The following is a 26,679-nucleotide window of genomic DNA, read 5'->3' as shown; positions in this document are numbered from 1 at the left end:
CTCACAGTAAAAATTTGCACATTTTGGTATGTCATCCTCCTCCGACAAGATTCATACTTTTTCTCTCTCCTTTTTTTCCAGACCAAGAAACAATCCGGAATATTTAAATAATCTCCGATTTCTCTCTCCCGTTTTGTATGTATACGAAGGATGATGACTATGTTGATTTTGTGGCTTTGGGTTCAGTTTTTTCTGTAGAAAGCAAGAGTCCCGGAAGAGTAAAAAAAGCGGACCACATTTTTCAACAGTTTTGACTTACAACATCTTGTCGCCAAAATTTATGAGTGTGGTGTCGGAGAACATTTTCGTTTTTGTGGTAAAAATATCTTTGTTACTGGAAAGACAAGGAAGAAAAATGGTGCATGCGTGAGACAAATAATTCTGCTTTCTTGGTCATTTAGTTGAAGATGAATGCGTAATTGTATTGGTTCTTCAAAATGTGGCACTAAATCAGAGCAATTTTCGAAAACCTGGATTTTTCTTCTCCTCCATTGAAATTGTCGTCGATAATCCAAAAATACGGGAAGAAATTCGTCGTAAAATTTCCAAATAAAGTGGGGTTCTTCTCTCAGTGGCCGCGGAAGCCATGGGGACATCTGGAGACATTAAAATTGTAGGACTGGGGAGGGAGGGGTTTAAACAACATGGGCGGATGATGCGGACATCGAACAACCGTGGGGACATTATCCCTCCGTCGCCACCCTTCCGCGGCCACTGTCTTCTCCCACAAAGTAACAAATACCACGAACCACGTACGAAATTTGGCTTGTTGGACAAGGGATTTGCCATTTTGTAGGATTTGTGTCAAGACTTTGGTTCCTCGTACCGTCTAAAAATCCACTTGTTAACGAGAACACGGTCGACGAGACTCGCCAAAGCCAAGAGTTTGGTTAGTTGGACAGGAAATGGACACAATTGCGTAAGCTCTCTTCGAGAGAGCGTCTTGTTCCGAGAGGACGGTGCTTTTTCCGTGAAGATACAATTTTCCCAATGGTTTACTTTTACCGAGATTGAGATTTATTTACGAGTTGTCCTCTCGAGGGGTGGACCATTTGTAAAAAACTGCGAGACACGCGGATAGAGCAGCAGCAGCAGCAGACTGATTTCACTTTATTGGCGATTCGGGAACTTTTCATTTTTATGGTCAATCCCATTCCTTTTACGGCAGGTCGCATTTCATTCATTCGCCCGTTTAACCTACCAACTTGGCAGTAAAATGGGGGGAAATGTTGCTGACTTGTTAAATAAATCTGGATTTTAATTGAAATTTCGCCGGACGAAGTTTTCTCAACATTCCGCACTTTACATTATTTCCTCAGTTTCTCGGATGGGCCAATGAGATCGGATTTGCAAGAAGTGTGTGGTCTGGCTGGTCGGATGGTCGAGTGAAGGAGCAGATTTGTGCATGGGATATCATAAAATGTTATTTATGGCTTTCCTGATAATACTTGGATGGAATTGCTTTCACTTCACGGAGACGTATTTGGTACAAGTTGTGAATTTACGAGGGGGATGAGAAAGCAGTAAAATATGTAACGGCAGCTTTTTTGGTTATGGTGGTGGTGGTTTAGTTGTAAATTTTGCGATTAATGTGTGTATACTGTTCGCAAATTAATTTGGATTTGGAATTTTAACTGGGTATTATTTCGCAATAAGAACTGGATAAATTTTGCGATTTAAGTATGCGTTTCGTCAATTAATTAAGATTTGTGCGTATTTATATTATTTTCACTGGTTATCATTTCCTAACAATTTGCGGATTTGGGTATATTTGGCGATTTACTGTACATTTATACATTTCGCCAATAAATCTTAATTTGTGCACATGTGCATAATTCTAACTGGTCATTATTTCCAATAATTTGCAGAGCTGGGCAACGCGACGTATCCCGATGACGAGGATTCAGACGAGCTCGAGTCCGACGTGGACTATTCCTTGGCTGACCAAAAATCCTCGATTCTTTTAAAAGCGGCAAAGTCTGCGGTTCCCGTAGCGCCGAAAATAGTATCCTCCACGCCCTCGCCACCATCGGGCGATGGGGATGACAAGAACAGTTTCGAGCTGGAGGGGAGACCACTCCCACGACCAGCCGCATCCTCCTCGTACCAGCGGAAAAAGCCGAAAGCTTACTTGAAGGAGGGAAGCTCTGGGGCGATCGCGGCGGCAAAAGTCGAGGCGCAAGAGAGGAACAAATATCTGCGCAAGTTTTACCCCATCGATGACCCGCGCGTGGGTCAGGTCGACTTCTTCGGCCTGGACCCGGACGTCATGGCGAAAGCTACGGCGAAGGGGTTGAAACTTACACCGACCGCGTTCGGGGTCACGAAAGCTGGACAAAAGGGAAAGAAGGGTCATGACCACGAGGGTGGTGGAGAGTATTCTGGGGAGGATGAGGACGATTCAGGGGATGATGACGATGATGACGACGAAGATGATGAGGATGATGAGGACGACGCGACAAATGAGGCGGAAGAAGATTTAGGCTCGATTGAAGGGGCCGTCGCGGCGGCGTTGAAGGATTCAAAGGGTGCCACGAATTATGGTATGTATATTTGTATATGTTTATGTATCTAAAGACTATCCTACGTATGGGACATATAAATATTCTGAGAAATTCATCATTGGCATTTTGAGATGACAAAATCAATGCGAGTAACCATTTGCATGAAATAATGGCAAGAAAGTGGTTTTTTGCAGTTATTTTGACCTGCAAGAAATGCTAGGCGCAAGAAACCACGCCCCGTCGCTGTACTTCATACGGCGCGTGACCAGACGGCGCATATTTCTTGCAGTTTCTTGCCCCTTGAATTTCTTGCGTTTCTTGCTTTTCAATGCAAGAAATGCAGCAAACGGCATTCCCTGCACAGAATATTATATTTTGCAAATTTAATAAATTCGCAAAACTAAACCCATAAAAATCATATTTTCAGATAAAGATCACTTCGGCGGTGGCGAGAGGGACGACGCTGACGAAGAGTTGGACAGTGACGAGGAAGACTTCATCCTCCCTCCGAGGGCACTCCCGCTAAAAAACATGCAAGGCGACGCACCATCCCCGCCCGTCATCTCCGCCATGTCGTCATCACCTCAATCCGACGCCACGGTACAAAAGAAGGTCGCAGGACCACTCCCACCCGCCCCAGGGGGCGAAGAACAGCAAGTTTCCTCCTCCGCACCACCACCACCAGCAGGCAAGCAGGAGACGGCCGAACCTTGCCCACTGAAGTGCAATCGTGGCCAGTGCATCAAAGAAAGTTTGGACGAGCTGGGATTCCGCTGCCTGTGTCCCATGGGGACCAGAGGAACTTTCTGTGAAATTGGTGAGGAGCTCTTTCTTTTCTCAGCCCTCCCTCGTCGTCCGATGCAATTTGTTCTGCTTGATTCACCAACTTATTTACTCCTCCTTCCACTTCACTCTCACTCTCGCGGAGTATCGATGATTCGATTAATTGGGGAAATCAATCCAGTTACGGACACAAATAAAATTGATATCTGGGAGGAAAATCTTGGGTGAAAGTTATGCCCAATAATAACTAAACGTAGGAAACGAAATGTAGCAATAGGGTGAAACCCACGGACATTTCGATATTTGACCATGTCCTCACGGTCATGGGGAAGGTCAAAAATATTGACGGAGTGAAATTTCCTTTAAAAATGACACCGTATGAAAATTAAGGTTAAATTTATTTACTTAATTTTGGACCAGACCCCTGGGAGTGGTCCGATTTGCCTCAAAAGTTGACAGAAACCTACCCCTCGGGTCGTGGATATGATCCCGTATACCGATTTCTATTATCTCTATGTGTTCTGGCATTACTCTGCTGACGGACAGACAGACGGACACAGTCACACAGTCTTCGCATAATAGGGTTTTACCCTATAATAAATAAACCTGCTTGTAACATGAAGAAACTTTCCAACCAAGTGCACCCAGCCACACTGAAATCTCGTCATCAGGTCCAATTAGGCTTTGTTTCTTGTCACTCTCAGGTGCAATTTACGACCACCAAATTTTCCATCCATCCTTTCACCACTTTTACCCAGCTAACTATGCTACATATACAACAAGTCTCGACACTTTTCCGAGCAAGTAATGATCAATCACACCGCATCTGGTCCTCGTGGTGGGTGGGTGGATAGTGGTGGTGGTGATATTAGCTGCCGAAATTAGCCGCACATGGCTTGCCTACTAAATCACAAAAGGGGGGAAAGAACGAGAAGAAGATGTCTTCTCGTCTTCCTCCAGGGCGACAGTTTTTTTCCAATTTTTGTAAAATCCATTCCTCGCAAAATCAATAACTTATCTGGAAGATGCGAATATGTGTCTTATCTTATCTCGTATGACCATACGTAACAAAAAAGGAGGAAAAATGTAGCAGCCGCGTCAGTGTCAGTATGTGTTTGAAGCCCGTTTTCCCAAGGAGGAGCAGGAGACAGTGCAGAGTTTGATGAGTTTCTCATCCCATCGGACTCGTACATTTCCTGGAACGGCTGGAACGGGTCATTAGACACGGGAAATGTGTTCTCCGCACACTCCCATTACACAAAATGCTTCGAAAATGTGTACCCCACCCAAGCCAGCCAACCACCCACCCACCTTTCTTCTTCTCGGTCTGAAACCAATCCATTTCTCCGCCATCGTCATCATGTCTCGGATGGCGATGGCGGTGGTGGTGAGCAAGGTGACATAAACAGACGCATTATGCCACCTCACATCAACATAATATTGCTCGGAATGCTTGCTTGTCATCCCCTCGTTCGAGCGTGATCACATAACTTTTCACTGATGGAAATTAACGACTAAGAATCGAGGTCTCCCGGTGTATGCTCTCCGAAACAGTGTCAATCGGTCATGAATTTAATTAATATGAAATGTGTAAAACACATGATTTCCCAATGGTCACGTTTTACAGAGATATTTGCATCTGAAGAGGAGAAAACGCGCCCTAAAGTTGATGAATGTTACACTTTCCAAAATTTAATGTGCGCTTTCTCCTCTTTGGATGCAAATATCTTTGCCAAACCTGCCAATTGGGAGTTCGTAGCTTTTGCAAATTGCGTATTAATTAAATTTGTAATCAATCGACACTAATTTGGCCAAAATTGGATAAGCATACGCTGGGAGACCTTATCATTAGTGTTATCCTTACATAACTAATCGATTAATGAATTGTTGTCTATTCTTTTTCTAGTCGAACTATTCGAAGAGGGTGGCGGTTACAACAGCGGTCTGTTCCGGGGACGGAGCTGGGTCGCATTTCCCGTCCTACACGACGCCTACATGGCGGATCAAATATCACTGGAATTCCGCCCCCAGTCCGCCAACGGGATTTTGCTCCTCACCGGAGAACGCGACGACCTTTCCGGCGACTATCTCGCCCTTTTCTTGAAAGACGGCTATCTCGAGTTCAGGTCAGTAACTGCATGGATAGCTACACAAGTACATTTCATTTGAGGGGGTGCGACTGCTTTCTTGCTTACATTGATCGTGGCACTGGATCGACTAATAAATTATAACAACGGTCGGTATAAACTCCAGCCAGCCGTGAATTCTCTACTTTCCATTGTAATGGTGTCTCTGACAGGGGAGGATAAATCACTCCTCGGGTTTTTCATCGTCGAGGTGAAAATACTCGAAGCATAGTTTATGAAGGGATTATGTATTAAGGTTTTTTTAAAATTTGGCATTTGCAAACTTAACAAATGAACCAATTCAACTGACAGTTGGCCAAACGTATCTTTAACTACTGTATTTATTATTCATACATTTTTTCGCCTGCTATCGGCGTTAAACTTCGACATTTTAAAATTTTATTACTCAAAAACTCAAAAAATTTCGTCAATATTAACTGTAAAATCATACCATAAAAAAGTATAGTTTACCAAACTGCATACATACCTGTATAAATCTTATGCAGAAATATTAAACCTCCGACACATTAAATTACATATTTGTACATGCATCATGCTCCAGACATATACTAATCTTAAGTATGTAAGGCTTTAGAATTCTGATTTCGCCACAGAATTCTGCTTCCAAGTTAGATGCATAATTTTCACCAGCGGCAGCCCACTTTCACCTCCTCACTTTCGTAGAGAAGAATGCTAAGGAGGAGAGTACGCCAACCTGATAATGACAGATCTTGATGTCCTTTGGATATATGGTAGTACCCCCTCTGAAAGCAAAAAGTGTGAAGCGGTTTGATGCCATGGCCCAATTTACGCCCGTCACACCCCTTTGAAGGCGCGCCGGATGCCAAACTAGCTGCACTAAAAAATTCGCCAAAAATCCAATTTTGTTCGGATTTTCATAATAATTATGTATTTGTGATCCCAGATAGTCCCTTTATCATATTCAGTTGCAAAATTAACTTTTCAGAAATTTTCAATATTTTCGAATATTTCCTGAAAAGGGCATGGCTTGAAAAAATTCAAAATTCCAAAAAAATTCAGATTGATATTTGATATGATAAAGCAACTATGTGGGATCATAAATATGTAACTATTATGAAAATCCGAACAAAATTGGATTTTTGGCGAATTTTTTAGTGCAGCTAGTTTGGCATCCGGCGCGCCTTCAAAGGGGTGTGACGGGCGTAAATTGGGCCATGGCATCAAACCGCTTCACACTTTTTGCTTTCAGAGGGGGTACTACCATATATCCAAAGGACATCAAGATCTGTCATTATCAGGTTGGCGTACTCTCCTCCTAAGTCAACTTGAACCAAAATGAGAACATCACCCTTTAATGATTTCGAGTTCAAAAACCAAGTCCGTCTTCTCTTCTTCAGTGGCGGCGGAAGTGGGGGGATTGTCCCCCAGAAATTCAGCAAAAAATCGTATCTTGCCGTTAACAAGTCCCTCCTCCTCCCACCCCACAATGCTAATGCCCCCCCCCCCCCCCCCCACTCCAACTTCCGCCGGCACTGCTACTCTTCTCCGTCGTCGTCATTCCGCCAGCCAGCCACGGATGAGCAATTTATTGACTGTCTTTCTCTCCCTTTCTCTTTAGCATATCCGGATTAATTTGAGCATAATCCTTGATACTTATCCTTGTTTTTGGTTGACAGGTTCGACTGTGGTTCAGGTTCTGGGCTGGTTCGCTCTGCGGCTCCGGTCAAGTTGGAGCAGTGGAACAAGGCGAGCATCGTGCGGCGAAGGTGGGACGGATGGATGCAGCTCAACGACGGACCCTTCACCCAGGGACGATCCAAAGTAAGTTTTCCCATACTTTCCCCATTTCGTGATTAATTAATTAGCTAATTAGTTTGTTAGTAAACTAAGTATCTGCTCAATGGAAGGTGTAATTGATGAGTGGCATTATCTCTCGACGGATAAGGAGACTTGTTATCACGAATAATTAACCATGTTCCATTAAGAGATAAGTAAGAAGAACTTTGCTGGAATATGAAGTTTACTCAGAAACTAAATTTTGAAACATGAATGTTTTTGCACATCGTTTTAATTTAATTTTCGTTGCATGAGTCTCGTCGATCTTTTGTGTGGCCGCACAATTCAATAAGTTGAGGAGTCGATGAAGGTATTCCGTTATGCAGAGAGATTTGATCTCTGCCCGTTTCCTGTGTCGATATCGAGTCAGTCAGTGTGTCATGCCATTCACGAAGAGGAGACAGGAACTCGGGCCGGAAATTGAAATGTCTGTTCGTTTGACTTGGAGGCAGGGAAATTGGAAATGAACACTTGATTAATAAGGTGTCAACGGTGTGCGAGGCTATAAATACTTAACGTTAAATGGTAGTGAGTATTATGTAAATAAAACTGGGGCGTCGTTTAAACAAATGGTTATGAAAGAATTTTAAACTTTTCGTTGGGAAGTGTTAGTTTTATAGGCAAAAAGTTATGTTGAGTTTCGCATTTTCTGGGATTCATCATAAACTTACATAGTAGGTATATTATTATATTTTTTTACAAAAATTGGGTCGTATCTACGTCGCAAGTTATTTCGTAGTTGTTATAATTTTACAAATCAGTAATTAGATTACTAATTTTCTTTTATCTGTAGAGTACTACTTTGGAATATTCTCATTTTTCAAATTTTTTTAGCAAATTCGCAAATTCACAGGTTCTCCATTGCTCTATTTGGATTTATATTATTTTCTAGGCATACATTGAGTCGTATTTACGTCGAAAGTTATTTCTCAATTTTGTAAATCTCACTGGCCAATTATTAGATCTTTCATTAATTCCTTATTCCATTTTTTTCAAAAAACTTAGCCCACAACTGACTGCTTTAATTCATTACTTTCACTACCCCCGCTTTCACCGGTATCTCTCCAAAAATTCCTTTTTCGCATGTCCCAACCACATTGGCGAGAGAATCAATCGGAAATTAATTCTGCCCCATCATCATCATCAGCATGCATCAGGCGGATCATGAATATCTATTTGCCCACCACGGATTCGGTCAGATTGAGGTCATTTAATTCCAATGTTCCAATTAAACCTTGGAGCAGCATACCTTCTATTTTCCTTACTTCTTGCTCGCCGTGGTTGTTGGTTGGTTTGGTTAGTGGGTCCAAATCTGGTCCAGATTTATTGCCAGTTAAGCAAACACGGCCAACCAATAAGCTCCCGCAATCGATCGATCCATTACCTAATTTTGGTAAAAAGTTGAAAACTTTCCCACTTTAATTTGCATACCACCCTCGCAACTGAGCCAAGATTGGATGTAAATTAAACTGATGAATAAACAAGTATTATTTAGCACGAGGCACCTGGTTCGTGTTCATTCAGTTACACGGAATTTGGCCTGATTTCCATTCAACTTCAATTAAGAGAAAGTATTTAAATGGGTCAATGTTTTGAAATTTTCTTGGCTCTGGTAACTAACTCGTGATTAAAGTTTTAGCCCATTTTTTGTGCAAAAGGATCAACTTTTTTTAGGGAGAAAGTTGAGCAACAATTCATATTAAGGGATTCGTGTCTGGAATTGACTTCGTGCCTTGGTTTCCCACAACACCAGACCACAGAAACTAAGACATCAATTTGATCCACTTTTACATACTGGGCTGAACTGAATGGTGGCGAGGAGAGGAGTTGTTCTCGATAATAATTTTAACGTCAGTTGCAACAAAATGTTTGCGTTTGACAGTACATTCCGTTGGAGAAAGTAGGTTGTGTTGTGGTGAGGAAGGAGTGAGTAGTGGTTGATCTCTCAGAAGAGAAAGTTGGTTTTTAACCGAAAATTATGTTCATTTCTCGCTATAAATACATACGTTTCCGGCCGCGTTTCAAGTATCGCATCGCATCCATATGAAATGAGGGAAGGTTTAATCTATGTATATGGAATTTCGACAGTGTTTCGTTTCTTGCGAGTTTGCTACATTCCTTGCAGTGCAAAACAAGAAACGCAAGAAATGGGGGGTGCAAGAAATTGCAAAAAAGTGCAAGAAATGTATGCCATCTAACCGTAGTTTCTTGCGCCTTGCATTTCTTCCAGGTCCAAATACCTGCAAGAAACCACTTTGTTCCCATCATTTCTTGCAAGTGAGTATGTAGTTCTACCCGAAACACTGAATTTCTCCAGTAGATTTTTGGCAGCTGCTTTGATTGGCGAGCTACATACGTAGGAATGTTGCTAACCTGGGGAGGAAATGCTTGGACAGGGACAAATAACTGTAATCAAATCAATACATTAACTTTCACTGGCTTTACTTCTCTCTCTCACCAACTTTGACATCGACATCGTGCCGTGGTCGCGTCGTCGTTCGGGGTTGTCCATCAGTCACAGTGAAACTTTCACTAATTCAGAAATCCCCCAGTGTGCAGATCCGAAATGTGCGAAATCCGTCTGTGGTCTGGCACGAGATAGGGAAGAATTCCCAGAAACATCTTTAATCATAAACGTAACCACAACTCTGAGCTTTTACTTGCTTTGCTTTCACCTGCGGATTCGACTTTTGGATTCCACTTCACCAAAAACAAATTGGCGTGGGCTCTGATTGACTGACACACAAAACTGAAGAGTTATTCATTCATTCGTTTATTTATTTATTTTTACTTTCCATATCTTGTTTACTTTTGCTTCCCTGTTTCTTCACAACTAGATACATAAATATTCAGAGGACGGATATGTACGAATTTGCGAAAAAATTGCTGAAAGATGCATTTACCATCTATGAAAAAAAAAAATCCCAAAATATTTACGAAATATGTATGAAAAACCTCATAAAATTATCAAATTTTTCGCAAAATTTGTATTTTCGAATATAATGCTCTGTATTTTTATAGTCGAATTTCTTTGAGCAGAAAAATTTCGCCTCGTATCTTTGAAATATCTTAAAAAATTGTTGAATTTTTGAACAAATATTTATGCATTTTTCAAATAATAGCGGAAATATTTATAAATACATTTATATGTCTGCAAACCTAGAAATATGTGAAAATATTTAAAAATATTTTGAAATTTTTGTGATCTATTCGAGTTACGTAACACACCCACAAAGTTTGACTGTCTGTCATCATCAAATGAATAAGTAGAAAATAAATACATATCCGCCCTCTGAGGATATTCCACCCACCCAAAAAATACACAAATCTCGAGTAGTTGCCTACTTCTTTCTGTGTGTAAGTTTGTTTGTGCGTGCTGACTGTTTGTGTACTTATGCTAAAGAGCTTCTGGCAAAATGGGGCAGGATGTTATCATATTTTTCCAACGAGTGGTAGGTGAAAGCAGAGAAAACTGGGCTCTCTCTCTCTCTCTTCAGGTAAACCGAGTAAACAGTGGGTGAAAGATTTGGCTGGATTTTTATGGATGTGGTCCACTCGGTAAATAGTGGAAATATGAGGTAAGAATTTCTGAAATGATGGTGGTTCCTGTTCCTTCGAGTGGAAGGGACATTTACTTTTCGTGTTCTTGTTCTTGTCGTGGGTGTAGCAGTAACTTATTTTATGTTTGGGGAGCTCGTTTCTTACTACGACTTCTTCCCTACGACGAGTTCTCTTTGTTTACAAGATTTTTGAAAACAAAAATCTGGATTTTTTCAAGGGTAAAATTTCAAAGTTTATGTTAGTTAGTTTTGAAATTTATGCTACGATGGAGCCCAGCATTTCATATGTATGTATATGGGATCGGCTACATTTATTCTATGTATGCTCGTGTAGCATTAACTTGTTTATTTTTGGGGTGCCCGTTCCCTTTGTTTAGTTTGTGGGCAAGATTCTTCGAAAAAATTTTGATTTAAGCAAATTTGGATTAACAAAAAAAATTTTATTTTCAGTGGTAAAATTTCGAAGTTTAAGTTAGTTTTGAAATTTATGCAACATACATTAGCGTCCAGCGTTTCATGCATGGTATCAGCTCGGCTACTTTGGTGTAGTACTAACTTATTTTATTTTTATCAAGGCCGTTTCTTACTACGAGAGTTCTGTTTTTGCAGGAAACAAGATCCTACAATTTTGTCAATTTTACACGAGTAAAGTTTACGTTGTGATGTGATTGCCGTAGTTTTGAAATTTATACTGCATCGGAGTCCAGATCGGTTACACACATATTCTCATCATTTCCTCCTATGCTAGAACAGATGGTTTTGAGTAAGTGGCACACCCACTCGCTCAAAAGCGTGTCCTACATATACTCGGGTAGGACTAACTTACTTTATTCTTGGGGAACCCGTTCCTCCTGTTTGCACGATTTTTTTTACAAAATAAAAAATCCTGAGATTTTGTCCATTTTACACGAGTAAAGTTTACCGTAGTTTTGAAATTTATGCTACATCGGAGTCCAGATTTTTATATATGGGATCAGCCATTCTCATCATTTCCCTTAGCTATACTCACTACGAATGGTCACACCCACCCGCTTAAAAGTGTGGCACTGTCCAAACTTTCACTTTCTCACTTTCTCCCCGGATATAAAAATATAGGAGTGAAGGGAGTGGAGATAAGCGGAATCTTTTATGCAGGACATGAATCGCCGATAGAATATATTTGTGTCACGGGGAAAAAGCCAGACTTATGCCTTTTTTCTCCTCTTTCCGCCTTCATCCTAAATTACGTCGGCTTTTTACTTCACTTTCTTCTTTTCCGCTCACCTTCTTCTTCCTCCTCCTCCTCCTCGTTTTTGCTAGCTGGCTAACAGTGGCCGCGGAAGCCTGGGTGGGGACAGAGGGACAATGCCCCCACGGTTATTCGATGTCCCCATCATCTCCCCATATTATACAAACCCCGCCCTCCCCTATCCTACAATGTTAATATCCCCACAGCTTCCGCGGCCACTGCTGGCTTATCTGCCCGGGAGGAAGTTACGTACAGTTACTTACTTTCACCCGCATATTCTTCTCGAGGTGAGGTGAGAAGAAGAAGGAGAAGAAATAATAAATAAATCTTTTTGCAAAACGATCTCCTCGCAAAAGTAACGCCGTCTTGTTTCCTGAAATGCGATACAAAATTCAATGAAATGTTTAACTGAATTTACAACACGGAATGGCTTCTTCTTCTTCTTCTTTTCTCTCCTGGTGTGAAGTGGAAGCCTGACTCGGCATAAATCACTGGTTGAGATCATTTGTTGCAACGGGAATGTTCGGGTAAACCTCAAACTTTATAAAGTATAGGACATCCACGAGGAGGAGAAAGTTCATTAAATCATGAGATTGAGATTGGATTAGGTCTGCGGAAGGCTGGTTATTTACTGCGGAGGATGAAAGAGATAAGAGTAAAATAATGTGCAAAATATTTATTGCATGTGCAAATTATTTTGGCAATTACGAGATCAATTTTTGCAGTAGAGTTTTAGTTGGTGTGGGTAGGAGATAAGAAGCTTGATGTGTAAAATATTTATTTTGGAAATTATTTTGGAAATTACAAGATCAATTTTTGCGGTGAGTTAGTGCCTATAAAATATATGAAGTTTGATGTGCAAAATACTTCCTGTGCCAATTATTCTAGAAATTACAAGGCAAATTTTTAATAAAGTTGGTGCGGGTAAAAGATAAGAAGTTTGATATGCAAAATATTTATTGTGCGAATTACTTATTTTTGAAATCATGAGACCATAATTTTTGCATTTGTCTTTCATAGAGTTGGTTGGTGTGGCTAAAAAATATAAAGTTTCATGTGTAAAATATTTATTGTGCGAATTATTTTGAAAAAATACTTGCTCGAATTATTTTGGAAATTATGAGCTCAATTTTTGTACTACACGGATCTTGGATTTCAGTCCGACCCGCTGTGCCGATAATATTCCAATATTATTCCTTCTCACTTAATGGATAGTTGAATGTTCACTTTGAAATGTACTTTCGCCACTACGCATCCACCCACTCGTTACTTTCTCCATGTACTCGTGAGCCTAAAACAAGTGTCAGAAAGGGCCCATTACCGTCTCCATTAAATAAATCATGCGGAGCACAATGTTGTTTTAATAAAGGCCACCCACCACCCGACATGACCCCGGAGAAGTAAATGTTGTTGGTGTTGGCGTGTGCTGTTTTGGTCCACCAGCCAAGCCGGGGTGGTTTCCGTCTTGATTACCATCCCATTACGACCACCACGCCACACAGCTCCCAGATATTCCACACTGCTTCGATCTGCATGTCACCAACTAAGCAACCAAACGGTGCTGTAAACTTTCACCCGGGTGAAAACTGACAATGGAGGTCTCACAGTGTATGCTCCCCGATTTTGGACAAACTAGTGTCAGTCGATTGCAAATTTAATTAGTATGAAATTTGTAAAAGATACGATCTGCAAATGGTCACGTTTGGCACAGATATTTGCCTGCAATTACACTACAAATTTACTGTACGATTTCTCCTCTTCGGATGCAAATATCTCTGCCAAGTGTAACCATTGGGAGATCATGCTTTTTTTACAAATTTCACATTAATCAAATTTGTGGTCGATTGAGGCAAATTTGGCCAAAATTCGAGAGCATATGCTGTGAGACCTCCATTCTGAGACTTATTTAACTTATACACAGACAGCATTTTCGTAAAACGCCACTTCTGCGGACAACATTCTTTACACAAAATCTGTTCCCGAGACGAGAATGAAATTGTAGGGTCGGATGGAATGTAATGCAGTTGTTTCTTGTTTATCCTCTCTCTCTCTCTCTCGAAAAGTGAGGCACACTCCGTACATATGTATGTATGCAATCTGCTGTGTTTGTTGTTCCATATTTTGAACCCAGTCTAATTCGCAGGCTGAACTTAGGCCATTAATAATTCGTTCTGTTCCCTCCACACAGGGCCTCTTCTCCCGGATTACTTTCCGACAACCGGTCTACATCGGGGGCCAGGGGAATATCACGTTCAACTCGGTCTCCTCAATCCAGTCCAACTTCGACGATGAGCCGGAACTCGCATCTTCATCTTCATCAGCAGCCAGCAATCTCGCCACGAGCAATGAAGCCTACACCACCACCACCACCCCCACCGCGGCAGGATCAACTTTCACCTCTCCGGCGGGATCGTCACCCTCCTCGTCGTCATCGTCGTCGTCGCCTCCTTTCACCGAACCCACGACGACCCCGGTCCTCTCGTTTGGCGAGAGTGAGAAGGATGCCGAGGGGGAAAATAAGTACAAGAATGTGAAAAATGTTGCTGCGGATGCAAATTCTGTATCGGAGGATGTATCCGAGTCGGGAGTGGTGGAGGTGCTCAAGAGGGTTGGCGGATTCCAAGGCTGCCTCCGAAATTTGGTGATCAATGATCGCGTCTACAGATTTGGACTTGAGCCAGCTGGCGACTCACTTCAAGGCTTCGATATTGGTAAGATTTTTCTCCGAGAGGATGAAGGGAAAAAATGGGAGAATCAAAAAAGTGGATCGATGTGAATGACAAGATTTTACACAATTTTCTGCCCAATATGACGCACAAATTGGGGGAAGATACAACAATTAGTTTATTTTTTGTAGCGCCGCAGTTGGGATGTATGTATTTAGCAGGGAGTGGATATGTATTTATTTTCAACTTTTTCATTGGATGACGACGGATGGTCAGACTTTGTGGGTCTGTTCCCTAACTTGAATAGGTCACAAAAATTTCAAAATATTTGCACACATTGTTACACATTTCTAGGTTCTTAGACGTATTTATAAATATTTCCGCTATTATTCAAAAAATTCATAAATATTCCAGATATTTTTTTCGAATATATTTTGTAAATATTTCAATGATACAAGACAGAGGTTTTTTTTTGTTCAAAGAAATGCGACCACAAAGATCCACATTATATTTAGAAATACAAATTTTTTTCAAAAATTTTTATTCTTATGTTTTTTTGCACATATTTCGTAAATATGTATTTTTGCGTATTTTCCGAAATAAGTACATATTGCATCAATTTTTCGTAAATACATATCCGCCCTCTGATATTTAGCAAAAACGGTTCGTTAATCGCCCCCCAATTGAATGCAAATTCCTCCATTTACGAAAATGAAGCCTTAATCGCATCTTCATTTCGGAACGAATCGATAAAAACGAAACGAAATAATCTTTCTAACCATTCTTTTTTTAGTTTTTCTTCTCCCTCGAAACCATTGCCGTTCATGTGTCGACATTTTTTACAGGATTAAACGCTTACTAGCACAATTGGACACTTATTTTATTGAGTTCATCTCCACAAAGGAGAGAAGAAGGACGACAAAGTAGAGAGAAAGCTGTGTAGCATATGTTGCGTCCAAGTGAAAGTCTTTGTCTAACTCTCGAGCCAGGCTTTTGTTTCTTGTTTTCTTATCTCGTCCAGAAGAAGACTGAAAGTTGGGCAGAAACGGAGGAAATGGTCGTCGTCGTCTCTAAATATTGCAACCCCGCAATATTTATATGCAACTGCTCCCTTTGTGACGACTTTCTCTATTTTGTATCAATTCTCTCTCAAGCCCCAATTCAATTCTGCTCTTTTTCTACATAGACCAAGATTTAATTTGAGCGCAGGGTTTAGAATTTTTATTGAAACAATGGGACGACAAAAGATCTTGAGTAAATCGTGTTATTCTTGGATCCTCGTGTATCAAGTAGGTAAAGAGCAGTGACCGCGGAAGCGTGGGGACATAGGGGAGAATGTTCCCCAATGGAAATGGGGACAGGCGATTTCGATTTTCCTAAATTTTCATGAAAATTTTACATGTTTAAGCATCCGTCCGGGGTACTGAACATCTTTTTTTTCTGATTAAAAAAGGCGACATTCACAATTTCGTACACACGACGTACCACTTAAACATTTTTTTACTGAACATTTCTCTGCATAAAGTTGTATCTAAAATAGGCAGGATTTTTTCTCCCGCAGGAAATTTTCATATCATAGTCAAGATTAATTTTTTACAAGTACTGGATTTTTTTAAAAGATTTCTTGAGCTAAAAAATAGGCAAGTTAAATTTTCGCGAACACCGTAACCGCGAGTGGCTTGTATTTTTACATGTCCCAAATTATCTTCCGCGGTCACTGGTAAAGAGCGTCGGAAATAAGAAAAAGGTATGCGAAACGTCCAAATTCAGTAGGAGGAGGAGAAATGAATGGGAGGAAAGTGCAAATAAAGTTAGTTGGAGGGAGAAAGTGGGCGAGATAAGAGAGAAAGTGGATCAATGGAGTGTGTGGCAAGTGTGATTTTTCATACCACACCACGCCAGACACACGGGAATGAATGCTAGAGAGAGAAAGCAGGAGGAAGGAAAAGTGTGGTTGGTTAAGTTAGCAAGTGGCTTTAAATGTGGGAGGAATGTTGTCTTGGCCCGTGTGCCAAATAAATTTACAAATCAAACACGTTTTTTATTTTCACTCAAATTCACACCTATTTGTTAAACGCATGTAGGTACGTAAGGAATTATCAGGAAAGCTCGGATTAAAATCGACCTGCCGAAAATTTTGTCATTTTCGGAACAATTTCTCTGCAATTTCTATTTTGCCCAAAGCATTAAAAATAGGCAGGGTTTTTTCGCGACAGAAAATTTTCATATAAAATTTTGGAGATACTTTCTTAAAAAATTCCCAACATGGCGACAATTTTCTTCGATGCATCTTTTTTATCCTTATTTTAGACATATTTCCAATTTCAAACAAACTACGTGCAACTTAAACAATAATATTTACACATTTTTTACTGAACAATTTTTCTGCATAAAGTCCTATTAAAATTATCTAATTGTAAAATGGGAATTCTTCTTAAAAATCACCAATACTGAAAGAGGATCATTTCAACATCTTTTCTGGAATTAAAGTAACATATTCCCAATTTTGTACAAACGACGTGCCACTTAAACAATAATATTTTTTCACAATTTCATTTCCCCCTGCCTTCCCCCATTTTCCAAATTATACGTGCATTCCATAAAATAAATGTGACGGAACTACTATTTTCCCTGTGTACACAATAGTACAACAAAAAAGGCTGTAAAGCAATTATGTAAAACAAGCGAAGTAAAAGTGGGGCTGGTTAGTTGGCGTAATTTTAGGTGTGTGTGTGTCTTTTATTCCTTTTGCTGGTGAAATGAAGGAATTTGTATTCAAGTCCCTCTTGGTCGGTGGCATGCTTTGCAGATAAAAAGAAAAATTTTGCCATTCCATTAAAACAGCAGTATCAACACTTGCCACGAAGTGAAAGTGAAGCGCAACACATGAATGAATTTTCACGAGGAAAGTTTTCCCCATGAAATAAAATAAGAGTGCTTTCTCCACTCCTGCAAAAATCGTGCCGACATGAAATTATTTGTAAATTTATAAAATTTATTGTGCATATTTCAGAAAACTGTAACGATCAAGGAGTCTGCGATTTGGTCAAGTGTCAACATGGCGGACAGTGTCTGGTTCAGAAGGACTTGGTGCAGTGCTTGTGTCCCTTGGGATTTAGTGGACCCATGTGCGAAACGCCGTTGGATTTGCAGGTGATAAAGAAATTTAAAGTATTTTTGGGTTTAAAATTTATGAAGTTTTTTGTATCGGGTTAAGTTTAGTCTTGAAAAAATTGTGAGATTGTACTACGTAAGTGGCGTCGGCTGCTTATTGTGATCGTTTTGTCCGTCCGTTTGTCTGTCCGTCCATAGGCAGGATATTTCTAGAACATAATCAAACACTGTTTTCGCCATTGTGCTTCAAATTTTTAGTTCTCGGTGGAATTCGACGAGGTCAATCTAACCATCCCCCACATCGACAGGGGGTGTGGTCCAAAATTAGACTTAACCTTAATTTTCATATGGGGTGTCATTTTAAAGGAAATTTCACCATAAATTCAACGCCGTCAATATTTTTGACCTACGATCAACCCATGACTGTAAGGATGAGGTCAAAGGTCATAAATCACATAATTTTCATGTGATTTTACATTTTACTGTACGACGCCACTTTTTCATCTTCGTTTGAATCGGTTTATTCCAACTTTCACTTACTTCTTTAAAATAAGTCGGCACAAATGAGGCTAAAAAAGAGAGCTCCCAGTTTTCCTTGACTCTTTTTACTATCGCTTTTTCCAAACAAAGGAATGCGATACAAAACAGCTCAACTTCTTCTTCTCGTTGGGAACGAGGGAACAATACAATTCACTTTCACCAACCCACCAAGTAGTAGAATTCATTCCATAATTCACTTTGTTAAGAATTTACCCTTCCTTTTCTTGCACCCTTTTCTCCTCCTCGTGGATAATACGTTCGCAGTAAATCGAAAGCGATGGAGGATAATATGTAGGAAAAAAGAAGTCCAATAATAACACAATTCAATGCACAATGGCAAGATCACATAAAGGACGAAATATGTACGAATACCGACCAAGAATGGACAATAGGAGACTCCTCCAAAAGGAGGATTTTCTATGCCCAATATTACATAAAAGAAGGCTGTATTACATTTTATTATGGTTTGGTTTTTGGTGGGAATAAATGAAAATACGATGCCACCATTTACGGATAATTTCCTCCACCTCCAGTCCAGTGCTGCAAGTGTCCATAATGACGACTAATTAAATTAATGAGTCTCATTTCGTCGGGAGAAAATCGCATTATTTGTTGCGTGAGTGGGATAACAACAGCCCTCCCGTTCCCGCTAATATCCGCAGGTGGAGGTCATTGGCGGAGGAACATTGTCCCCCAGAAATTCAGCAGAATCGTATTAAGACCCTCCTCGTCCAATCCCACAATGCCAAATGTTCCCAGTGGCCGCGGAAGCATGAGAACAGAACAGAGGGACAATGTCCCCGCGGTTATTCGATGTCCCCATCATCTGCCCATGTTATACAAACCCCTCCCTCCCCTATCCTACAACGTTAATATCCCCAGATGTCCCCACATCTTCCGCGGCCACTGGTGGAGGTGGATGGACATCGAGATCGATATGTACTGGTCTTCAGTCCAGTCCTTGTTGTGTATCGTAAATAATTGCCGTAATTTCTGACACCTTTTATTCCTTTGTACAGATTCCCTCCTTCAATGGCTCATCCTACTTGAAGTACGGGGGCCTCGGCTTGACACGCGTGCTGAGTTGGCTCGAGCTGGAAGTTGTGATTAAGCCGGACGCCATGGACGGGCTGATCATTTACAACGGCTACAAGACGGACGGGATGGGAGACTTCATTTCACTTATCATTGATCAGGGCTATATCGAGTTTGCCATGGATTTGGGGACTGGGGCGGCTATCATCAGGTTGGTGCATTTTCGTTAAAAAATTCACTTTCACCTACACTCTTAGAATTCCAGTATTAAAATGATGCTAAGCGGTATTAATATAGACATGACTCTACCAAAGTGATAAGTAATACTGTGTATTTAATAACAGTTCGGTATTAAAATTTGGCCATTTCGGTATGAAATTTTTACGGACCGGTATAATTTTTATACCAAGCAGTAGCTACTTTAATACAGAGAAATCAATAGCTGCGTGACTTTCCCAGATTTCTAACAGTGCACTATTTGAAAAACCTTGTGGTACAAAAAGTGATATATTTTTTTGAAAATATTCAGCTTTCACTATTGTAAATATGTTGGTCACGTGTGCATCTTGTATGTACTGCAATAACGAACTGGGTTAAGTTTTGATGGGTCGGACGTAGCGGAAAATTCCACGCTGGCCAGAAGAGAGACCCCTTAGTTTATTAAGACCTTTTAGTGCTGTAAAGTATTGCGGAGGGCTAAAGTTTTCTGTCCGCAATTCCCAGCGGATATATAGAAGGAGAGATTATGGGAGGCTTGTTGGCATTTTGTGTACTTTTTATGACCATTTTATTGACCTTCCTTCCTCCAAGAGAACATATCAGCTTGTTCTCATCTCGCTGGGTGGCTATGTATTAAGGAAGCTGCTCCTTAATGCCGCGGATGAGTGTGCTTTCTCTCCGCCTTTAAAGTGAGACACTTCTTGTACGCCGTATTGAGTGAACCTTTTATTGTTTATGGAGAACCCCCGTGGGGGCTGTTTTATCATGAACTCGACCAATTTTACCCACTCTTACGACCACCTAAACTAAACCACCGGTCATGAGAACCAGCAGACCAACCACTTGGAGAGAGAGAGAGAGTGGTCGAGTTTGCTAGGAAAAGTTGGGTTGTTTATTTATATTTATGTTTATTAGTAGATTTAAAAACCTTGCAAATTTTTGGATGCATTAATAATGAGATATATTTGTGTACAGTACTTATTAATTAGCGAAATTAGAGATTATGAGTAAGAGAAATTTTTTGTGTTTGTGATTGTAATTTTGATTGTAGATGGATCAAATATAACATAAATATTTGCAATCAAAGTTACAATCACAATCATAGAAAATTACTCAGTCGCATTACTTTTGTGTATCAAACAGATTTAATCTAGATATGTACAATTATATAGTTTTTCGACATAATTTCATAATCGGCAGTTACGTTGACCGTTAACAAACTAATATTTGCGTTTATTTATTTTTTGCAGGAGCGATGCACCCATCGCATTAAGCGAATGGCATCATATCCACGTGTCGAGGACGTCGCGACTAATTTCTCTTCGCATAGATAACCAACCCCCACTCATGGTAAGGGAAGAACGTAATATTCGTCTTGCGTTTAAATCACAGAATTAGAGGAGTAATACTATATTACCTCTAATATAGTAATACTATATTAGAGGTTTAAATATTTATCGTCATTAACTATTGTCATTAATTATTTGTAGGCTCTTACACCCGGTGCTTTCACTCAGGTGAGTTTTTCCAATTTAAAATAGATAAAAAGAAATATGACATTTACCCATTAAACACGACACGCATGCACACATAACTCGTCAAAAAGTATATAAAATCGGGCCGAAATTTTAATTGATTTTACCCAGAAATCCATATAATTACTACTTTTATATGCCCACAATGGTAGTGAGCGAGCAGTGTTTCGGGTGGAAAGTAACCACTTACAAGAAATAATGGCAAGAAAGTGGTTTCTTATACTTATTTTGACCTGCAAGAAATGCAAGGCGCAAGAAACCACGCCCCGCCGCTATACTTCATACGGCACGTGACTACTTAGATGGCGCATATTTCTTGCACTTTCTCCCAGTTTCTTGCACCTCGCGTTTCTTGCCTTTCTCGCTTTGCACTGCAAGAAATGTATCAAACCAGCAAGAACCGAAACACTGACTCTGAGAGAGAGGCAGGTGGACAAGTCAATCCACTTTCACCACCAAAATCTCCCCACCCTGCCCAAAATTCCACTCATTTCGTACCTTCACCCTCACTTTCTCCTCTCCCTTGTTCCCGTCAGCCATCCATTTTTCTATGAAGCGTGTGATTTATGGTTTTATCATTGCGGACTGAATACAAGCAGCACACACAACAATGATTTATTCTCCAGCGAGGGTTGTGTATCTGGGCATTACGAGTCAAATAGTGACCCACGCACCGTCCACTGCTTTCTCTCCTCATATAAAATAATCATTAGTTTCTCCCCAACAACAAGAGCCATTCATTTCCCATTCACCATTTTATTTCGATTTCGTGACTACCCTCCGTTAACAAAATTTTGATAGTAATATATCCCGTGCTACTATTTGGCAGATAAAAAAGGCCGTTAGTAGAACTCGCCAGCCAGCCTGATAAATATATTTCAAAATTATGATCATCCCAAAAAAAGAGAATTACTACACTTTCCTTTTCAACTTGAGAACATCTCTTGAGTCAAATATTCAACCGTCTTGCAATCCACATCACACATTTATTGCTATACAACTGCCACGAGTGCTGATTGATGACCGTTTCTTCCTGAGGTGGATGGATACTTATTTACAATGGAGGTTTCCCAGCGTATGCATTCAGATTTTGAGCAAACTAGTGCCAATCTATCATAAATTTAATTGATATGAAATTTGCAAAAGATACGATCCCCCAATGGTCACGTTTGACGGAGATATTTGCATCCGAAGAGGAGAAAATGTGCGATAAATTCGGAAAAAAATGTGTAAAATTTGTCAACTTTAAGACGCGCTTTCTCCTCTTCGGATGTAAATATCTTTGCCAAACGTGACCATTGGAAGGTCGTATCTTTCGCCATTTTAATACTATTAAATTTGTGATCGATTGGCATTAATTTGCTCAAAATCTCCGAGCATACGCTGGAAAGCCTCCATTTTTAGATACAACACAATCGAAATGCCCCGCACAACGTATCCCTTCCTCTCTCAAAGTGAAAGCTGTGTTACGATACGATACGAACTGGATGGATGGATGGATGGTAGAATTCATCCATACAGAATTAGCCCATTAATTACTGGATCCTTACTACGTACTTACTGCCCACACACACACAAATTTCGTCCAGCAAGGAATCGATACTTTCATTACCGTGATTGTTTTTTTCTTCTCTTTCTCGCACAGTTGTCACTCCCACATAACCTTTTCCTCGGTGGGATCCCCGACCCAGACTGGCTTTCACCCAAGGTTAAAGTCCAGGGAGGATTTACTGGTTGCATTCAAAAGGTAAATAATCACTTTTGTTCCACTACTTGCTTATTGCTTAAGAGGAAAAAATGCGCGCAGAATTTTACGAGGGCGACGTAACAAGCAAGAACTTGAGAGAAAAAGATCTTTTACTTGGTACGTAAAACGAGGGTCGAGTTGTGTATGTGCACGTGAAAGTAACGAGCGTATAAATAAATTATTGGGAAAGTTTTACTCTACGAAGGACGACCAGCAAGATTTTCTGCGTATTTTAGGTTCCTTTTCCTGCCTCAGATTTTTGCAGGTATTAATTCCATTTCTGTCCTTCCTTCCTTCGACTACCTGAACTTTCAGGGTTGGTGAAAGTTCACGGGTGAAAGTGGAGTTAACTAAGAGAGAAGAGGACGACGACATGCCTAACACCACGCCCATGTGTCTTAATTACGCGAGCTCAATCTCACCCACTTTCACCTTCTTGAAAGGGAAGAAAATGCATATCAAAATCAGAGGAGGAGGAGGAAGCCAAGTGAAAGAAATGACGGAGGAACACCTGCTACCTGCCGTAAAGTTGGTCGTGGGGTTGCTGGTGGGGAACGTCCATAAATTATGTGATAGTATAAGCCTACGGTAAAAAATAAGGCATCGGATTTAGAAAAGGCTACATTTCCCACCTAACTGAACTAAATTTTGGCTATTTTCACCACCAAATATGCTTAGATTTCCATTTAAGTAACGCCTCTTGGCCGCTTAAATGATTTGCCATTTATGTATAATTTTTCACATTCAAATTTATCGCGATAATTTTGCATTAATTGCATAATTAGTACGATTCTTTCCACATCAATGCATTGCGGGCCATATTTAAGATTTTGCATCAAATTTTAGATATTTTAAGGGACGCGAATGGCGTGATATCTTGAAATTTGTGAACGTTCCCATTTCGTGCTGTGTGCAAGTAATGTGTAGAGAAAATTTTGGTTTTAAGGCCGCAAGTCATTTGAAGAATGTCGTAAAGCATTCATCTCCTTCCATAAAATGAAAAGGGGTATATAACAGGTAAGGATAATGAGTAATGGGGCCAGGTAAAGTTGGGAGGTAGATGTACTCCTGGCTGGCAGCACATGTTGAATACCCGAGAGAAAGCTGGCTGGCTGGGAGAATAAAGAGTTAGTTTTGCAAAACTTTGAGGTATGTGGTCTGGAGAAAGTTAGTTGGCAGGCAGAAATATGCATCGGCTATGACCTCGTTGCTGTGCTTCTTCTCCTGTATAAATAGAAAATTAAAACAAACAACAACCATTCAGCATGATTATTATGCAACAAAAGTGGTGAAAGCATATTATTATTGCAAGTGGGCGACTTTGCGTGGGTTAAGTAATTATTAAAATATGGTGGGAAAATTTCTTTGATTATGTAATTTTGTATCAAACTTTTGCAACTTTCTATCAAAAATAATAGCTTTACCTGGGAAAAGTTAGCTTTTAATTAATTTGCTTTCGGGTAAATCAAATCTACGTAATTAGTAATTTGCTTAGTGTAAAATTTATACTTTTTATGTGATTGACTTTAAATTTGTAAATTATTTAAATAATTTGACCAGAATTGCAAGTTAGAATATGGCATTTATCTGAATTTGCATCATTTTGACTCATTAGTTCACCATCTCGCGTAATATGTACATAATGTCTGACATGATTTGTTATACGTGTTCCTCTGCATGTCCAACTTTCTACATGTTCCGTCTTGTCGAGAAAGTTTGAGTTTGTCACGAGAAATGGGATGCGTACTTTATTCTTTGTTTGCTACTACTACTTTCACTCTGAGGCAATAATAATGATTGGCTTTGACTGAATGGCAAATTGTGGTATTAGCAATTTTCCCAAAAAATTGGTGAACTTTATATCAAGAAAAATTCTGTTGGTGAATTTTATACTATTAGAGTTGTATAACGTAATGTAATAATTGATCAATGAAAAGTATGTTTTTCCACAAAAGTGTTTGTGACACAAGTTATGGTTAACGTAGGACCCGACCATTCATCACCAAAATCGTTTAAAATCAACACATATGGAATCATTTCTCGGCCCTGGGATTTTATTTTAAAATTCGGGGCGACAAATTTGTAGCCAATTGGCACCGACCTTCTCTGAAAATTGTCGTTTATAGTTTAAAAATAAATTGCCAAAGCCGATAAGTGATTAAAAATGTGACGATTTTGGCGTTGAGTCCTACGTTAAAAATATAGCCAAATTTACCTTTGCCACTTTCTCCGAACGACCCAGATTCTCGTTACGTTTTCTCTTTGGGAGTTGAGTTTGTTCTTGTTTTGTCTTTTGCTACATATTTCTTTACTTTGACTTCATTCCTACACCGTTTCACGAAGAGATAGCGGTGCTGGTGGTGGTGGTGGAGCCAGGAGGAAAGAGTTTAGAAATTGGAGAAGAAAGTGCCCAAGAGGCCACATGTAAAATGGAAATGTTGGTTTGTTTCTGATTGTTTGTTCGCTTGGGAGGATACGTTTTCCTCGTTAGGCAGGCAGAAGAAGAAGAGAAACCATTAAAATTGTCGTCACAAGTCAACAGACAACTTTAATAGGTCAAAAGTTCGTGACATTTGATGCCGTGTTTTTTTTTTAGAAAATAACGACATTATTACGAACTAAATGCAGTTGTTGGTCATCAACGAGAAGAAAAGTTCATGGCATTTCATTTATGCCGTATTTTTAGAAAATAATGACAAAAATCATTACAATTTTCAGCTGGTCATCAACGAGAAGCCCCTCCGAATCATGGGGTCGGCCATGTCGGGCGTAAATCTGGAGAATTGTGAGCATCCCTGCCTCCGCAACCCGTGTGACCACGGAGGCGATTGCGTCCCATCGCTCGACACTTTCAAATGTCACTGCCCCCTCGGCTTTCGAGACCCCTATTGTCAAACCAGAATGGATAAAGAGGACGTCATCACGGCTCCCAAATTCATTGGTGATTCATACCTCCGGTTCACTAATCCGCGGATTATCAAAAGGTATCCAGCGCCAAGTTAAGGAATGATGTAACGCCGGAAATCTTGACATTTTTCCAATTTTGGTCTAGATTATCAGGGTGGCGACTCAACCTAAGTTTTAGTCTGAAAACGGAGTCCAGTCGAGGGCTGTTGATGTGGGCGGGGCGGAAGTGGATGACGTCGGCGAGCGATTTTATCAGCATGGGGCTCAGAAACGGTATTACATAATCTTGAATTAATGCAAATCTGGAAGAACATAGATGGATGACTGGTTGTTCATTGGAAATTATGCAGGTCTTCTCACGGCGTCCTTCTCACTGGGTTCAGGCCAGACCACCATTGCCTACAACTACACCACGGTCAACGATGGCCGCTGGCATCGCGTCATTCTCGTCAGGTAAGGAGAAACGCGGTTGTAATCGATGAAGTCTTCCTGTATATGCTCTTCGATTTTTACCAAATTAGAAAATGTGAAAAGTGTAAAATTTGCAAACTTTACTGAAAGTTTTCTCCTCTTCAGATGCAAAAATGCAAACGTGATCATTGTGTCAGGTCTTTTGGAAATTTCGTATTAATTAAATTTATGATCTAGGGACACTAAATAGTTTCTTTAAAATCTGAGAGCATACTTTGGGGTGGGACCCTGAATGATAACCATTTTATATGATTTTGTGTGTACAGAAATGAGCAAGAAGCCAGCCTGTCGGTGGATGACGGTCCACCCGTGACGGGAATAGCGCCCGGCAAGCTGCGCCAACTAAATATCAACGACGGCCTTTATATTGGTGGGTGTCATGATTTGTACGATTACGAAAAGACAAATAGTTAGTTAAATATTAAT

General features: G+C 40.2%; 1 protein-coding gene across 1 annotated transcript in view; it reads left to right on the top strand.

Moving 5' to 3' along the window:
• The window catches only part of LOC110853143 (pikachurin), a 65,446-nt gene that overhangs the window by 36,034 nt on the left and 2,733 nt on the right, over positions 1-26,679 (top strand). The window contains exons 3-16 of the mRNA XM_022101386.2: positions 1,869-2,543; positions 2,932-3,321; positions 5,194-5,413; positions 7,072-7,216; positions 14,208-14,730; positions 17,699-17,838; positions 19,359-19,585; positions 20,844-20,943; positions 21,084-21,110; positions 22,774-22,875; positions 25,594-25,859; positions 25,928-26,055; positions 26,133-26,235; positions 26,520-26,623. Coding sequence (XP_021957078.1) covers positions 1,869-2,543; positions 2,932-3,321; positions 5,194-5,413; positions 7,072-7,216; positions 14,208-14,730; positions 17,699-17,838; positions 19,359-19,585; positions 20,844-20,943; positions 21,084-21,110; positions 22,774-22,875; positions 25,594-25,859; positions 25,928-26,055; positions 26,133-26,235; positions 26,520-26,623 — 3,150 coding nt within the window. The remainder of the gene's footprint in view (positions 1-1,868; positions 2,544-2,931; positions 3,322-5,193; positions 5,414-7,071; positions 7,217-14,207; positions 14,731-17,698; positions 17,839-19,358; positions 19,586-20,843; positions 20,944-21,083; positions 21,111-22,773; positions 22,876-25,593; positions 25,860-25,927; positions 26,056-26,132; positions 26,236-26,519; positions 26,624-26,679) is intronic.

Source organism: Folsomia candida, unplaced genomic scaffold (assembly GCF_002217175.1).
Source record: "Folsomia candida strain VU population unplaced genomic scaffold, ASM221717v1 Fcan01_Sc008, whole genome shotgun sequence".
Classification (NCBI taxonomy): Eukaryota; Metazoa; Arthropoda; class Collembola; order Entomobryomorpha; family Isotomidae; genus Folsomia; species Folsomia candida.
Note: the sequence above shows the minus strand (reverse complement) of the source record. Positions and strands in the feature narration are given on the sequence as shown.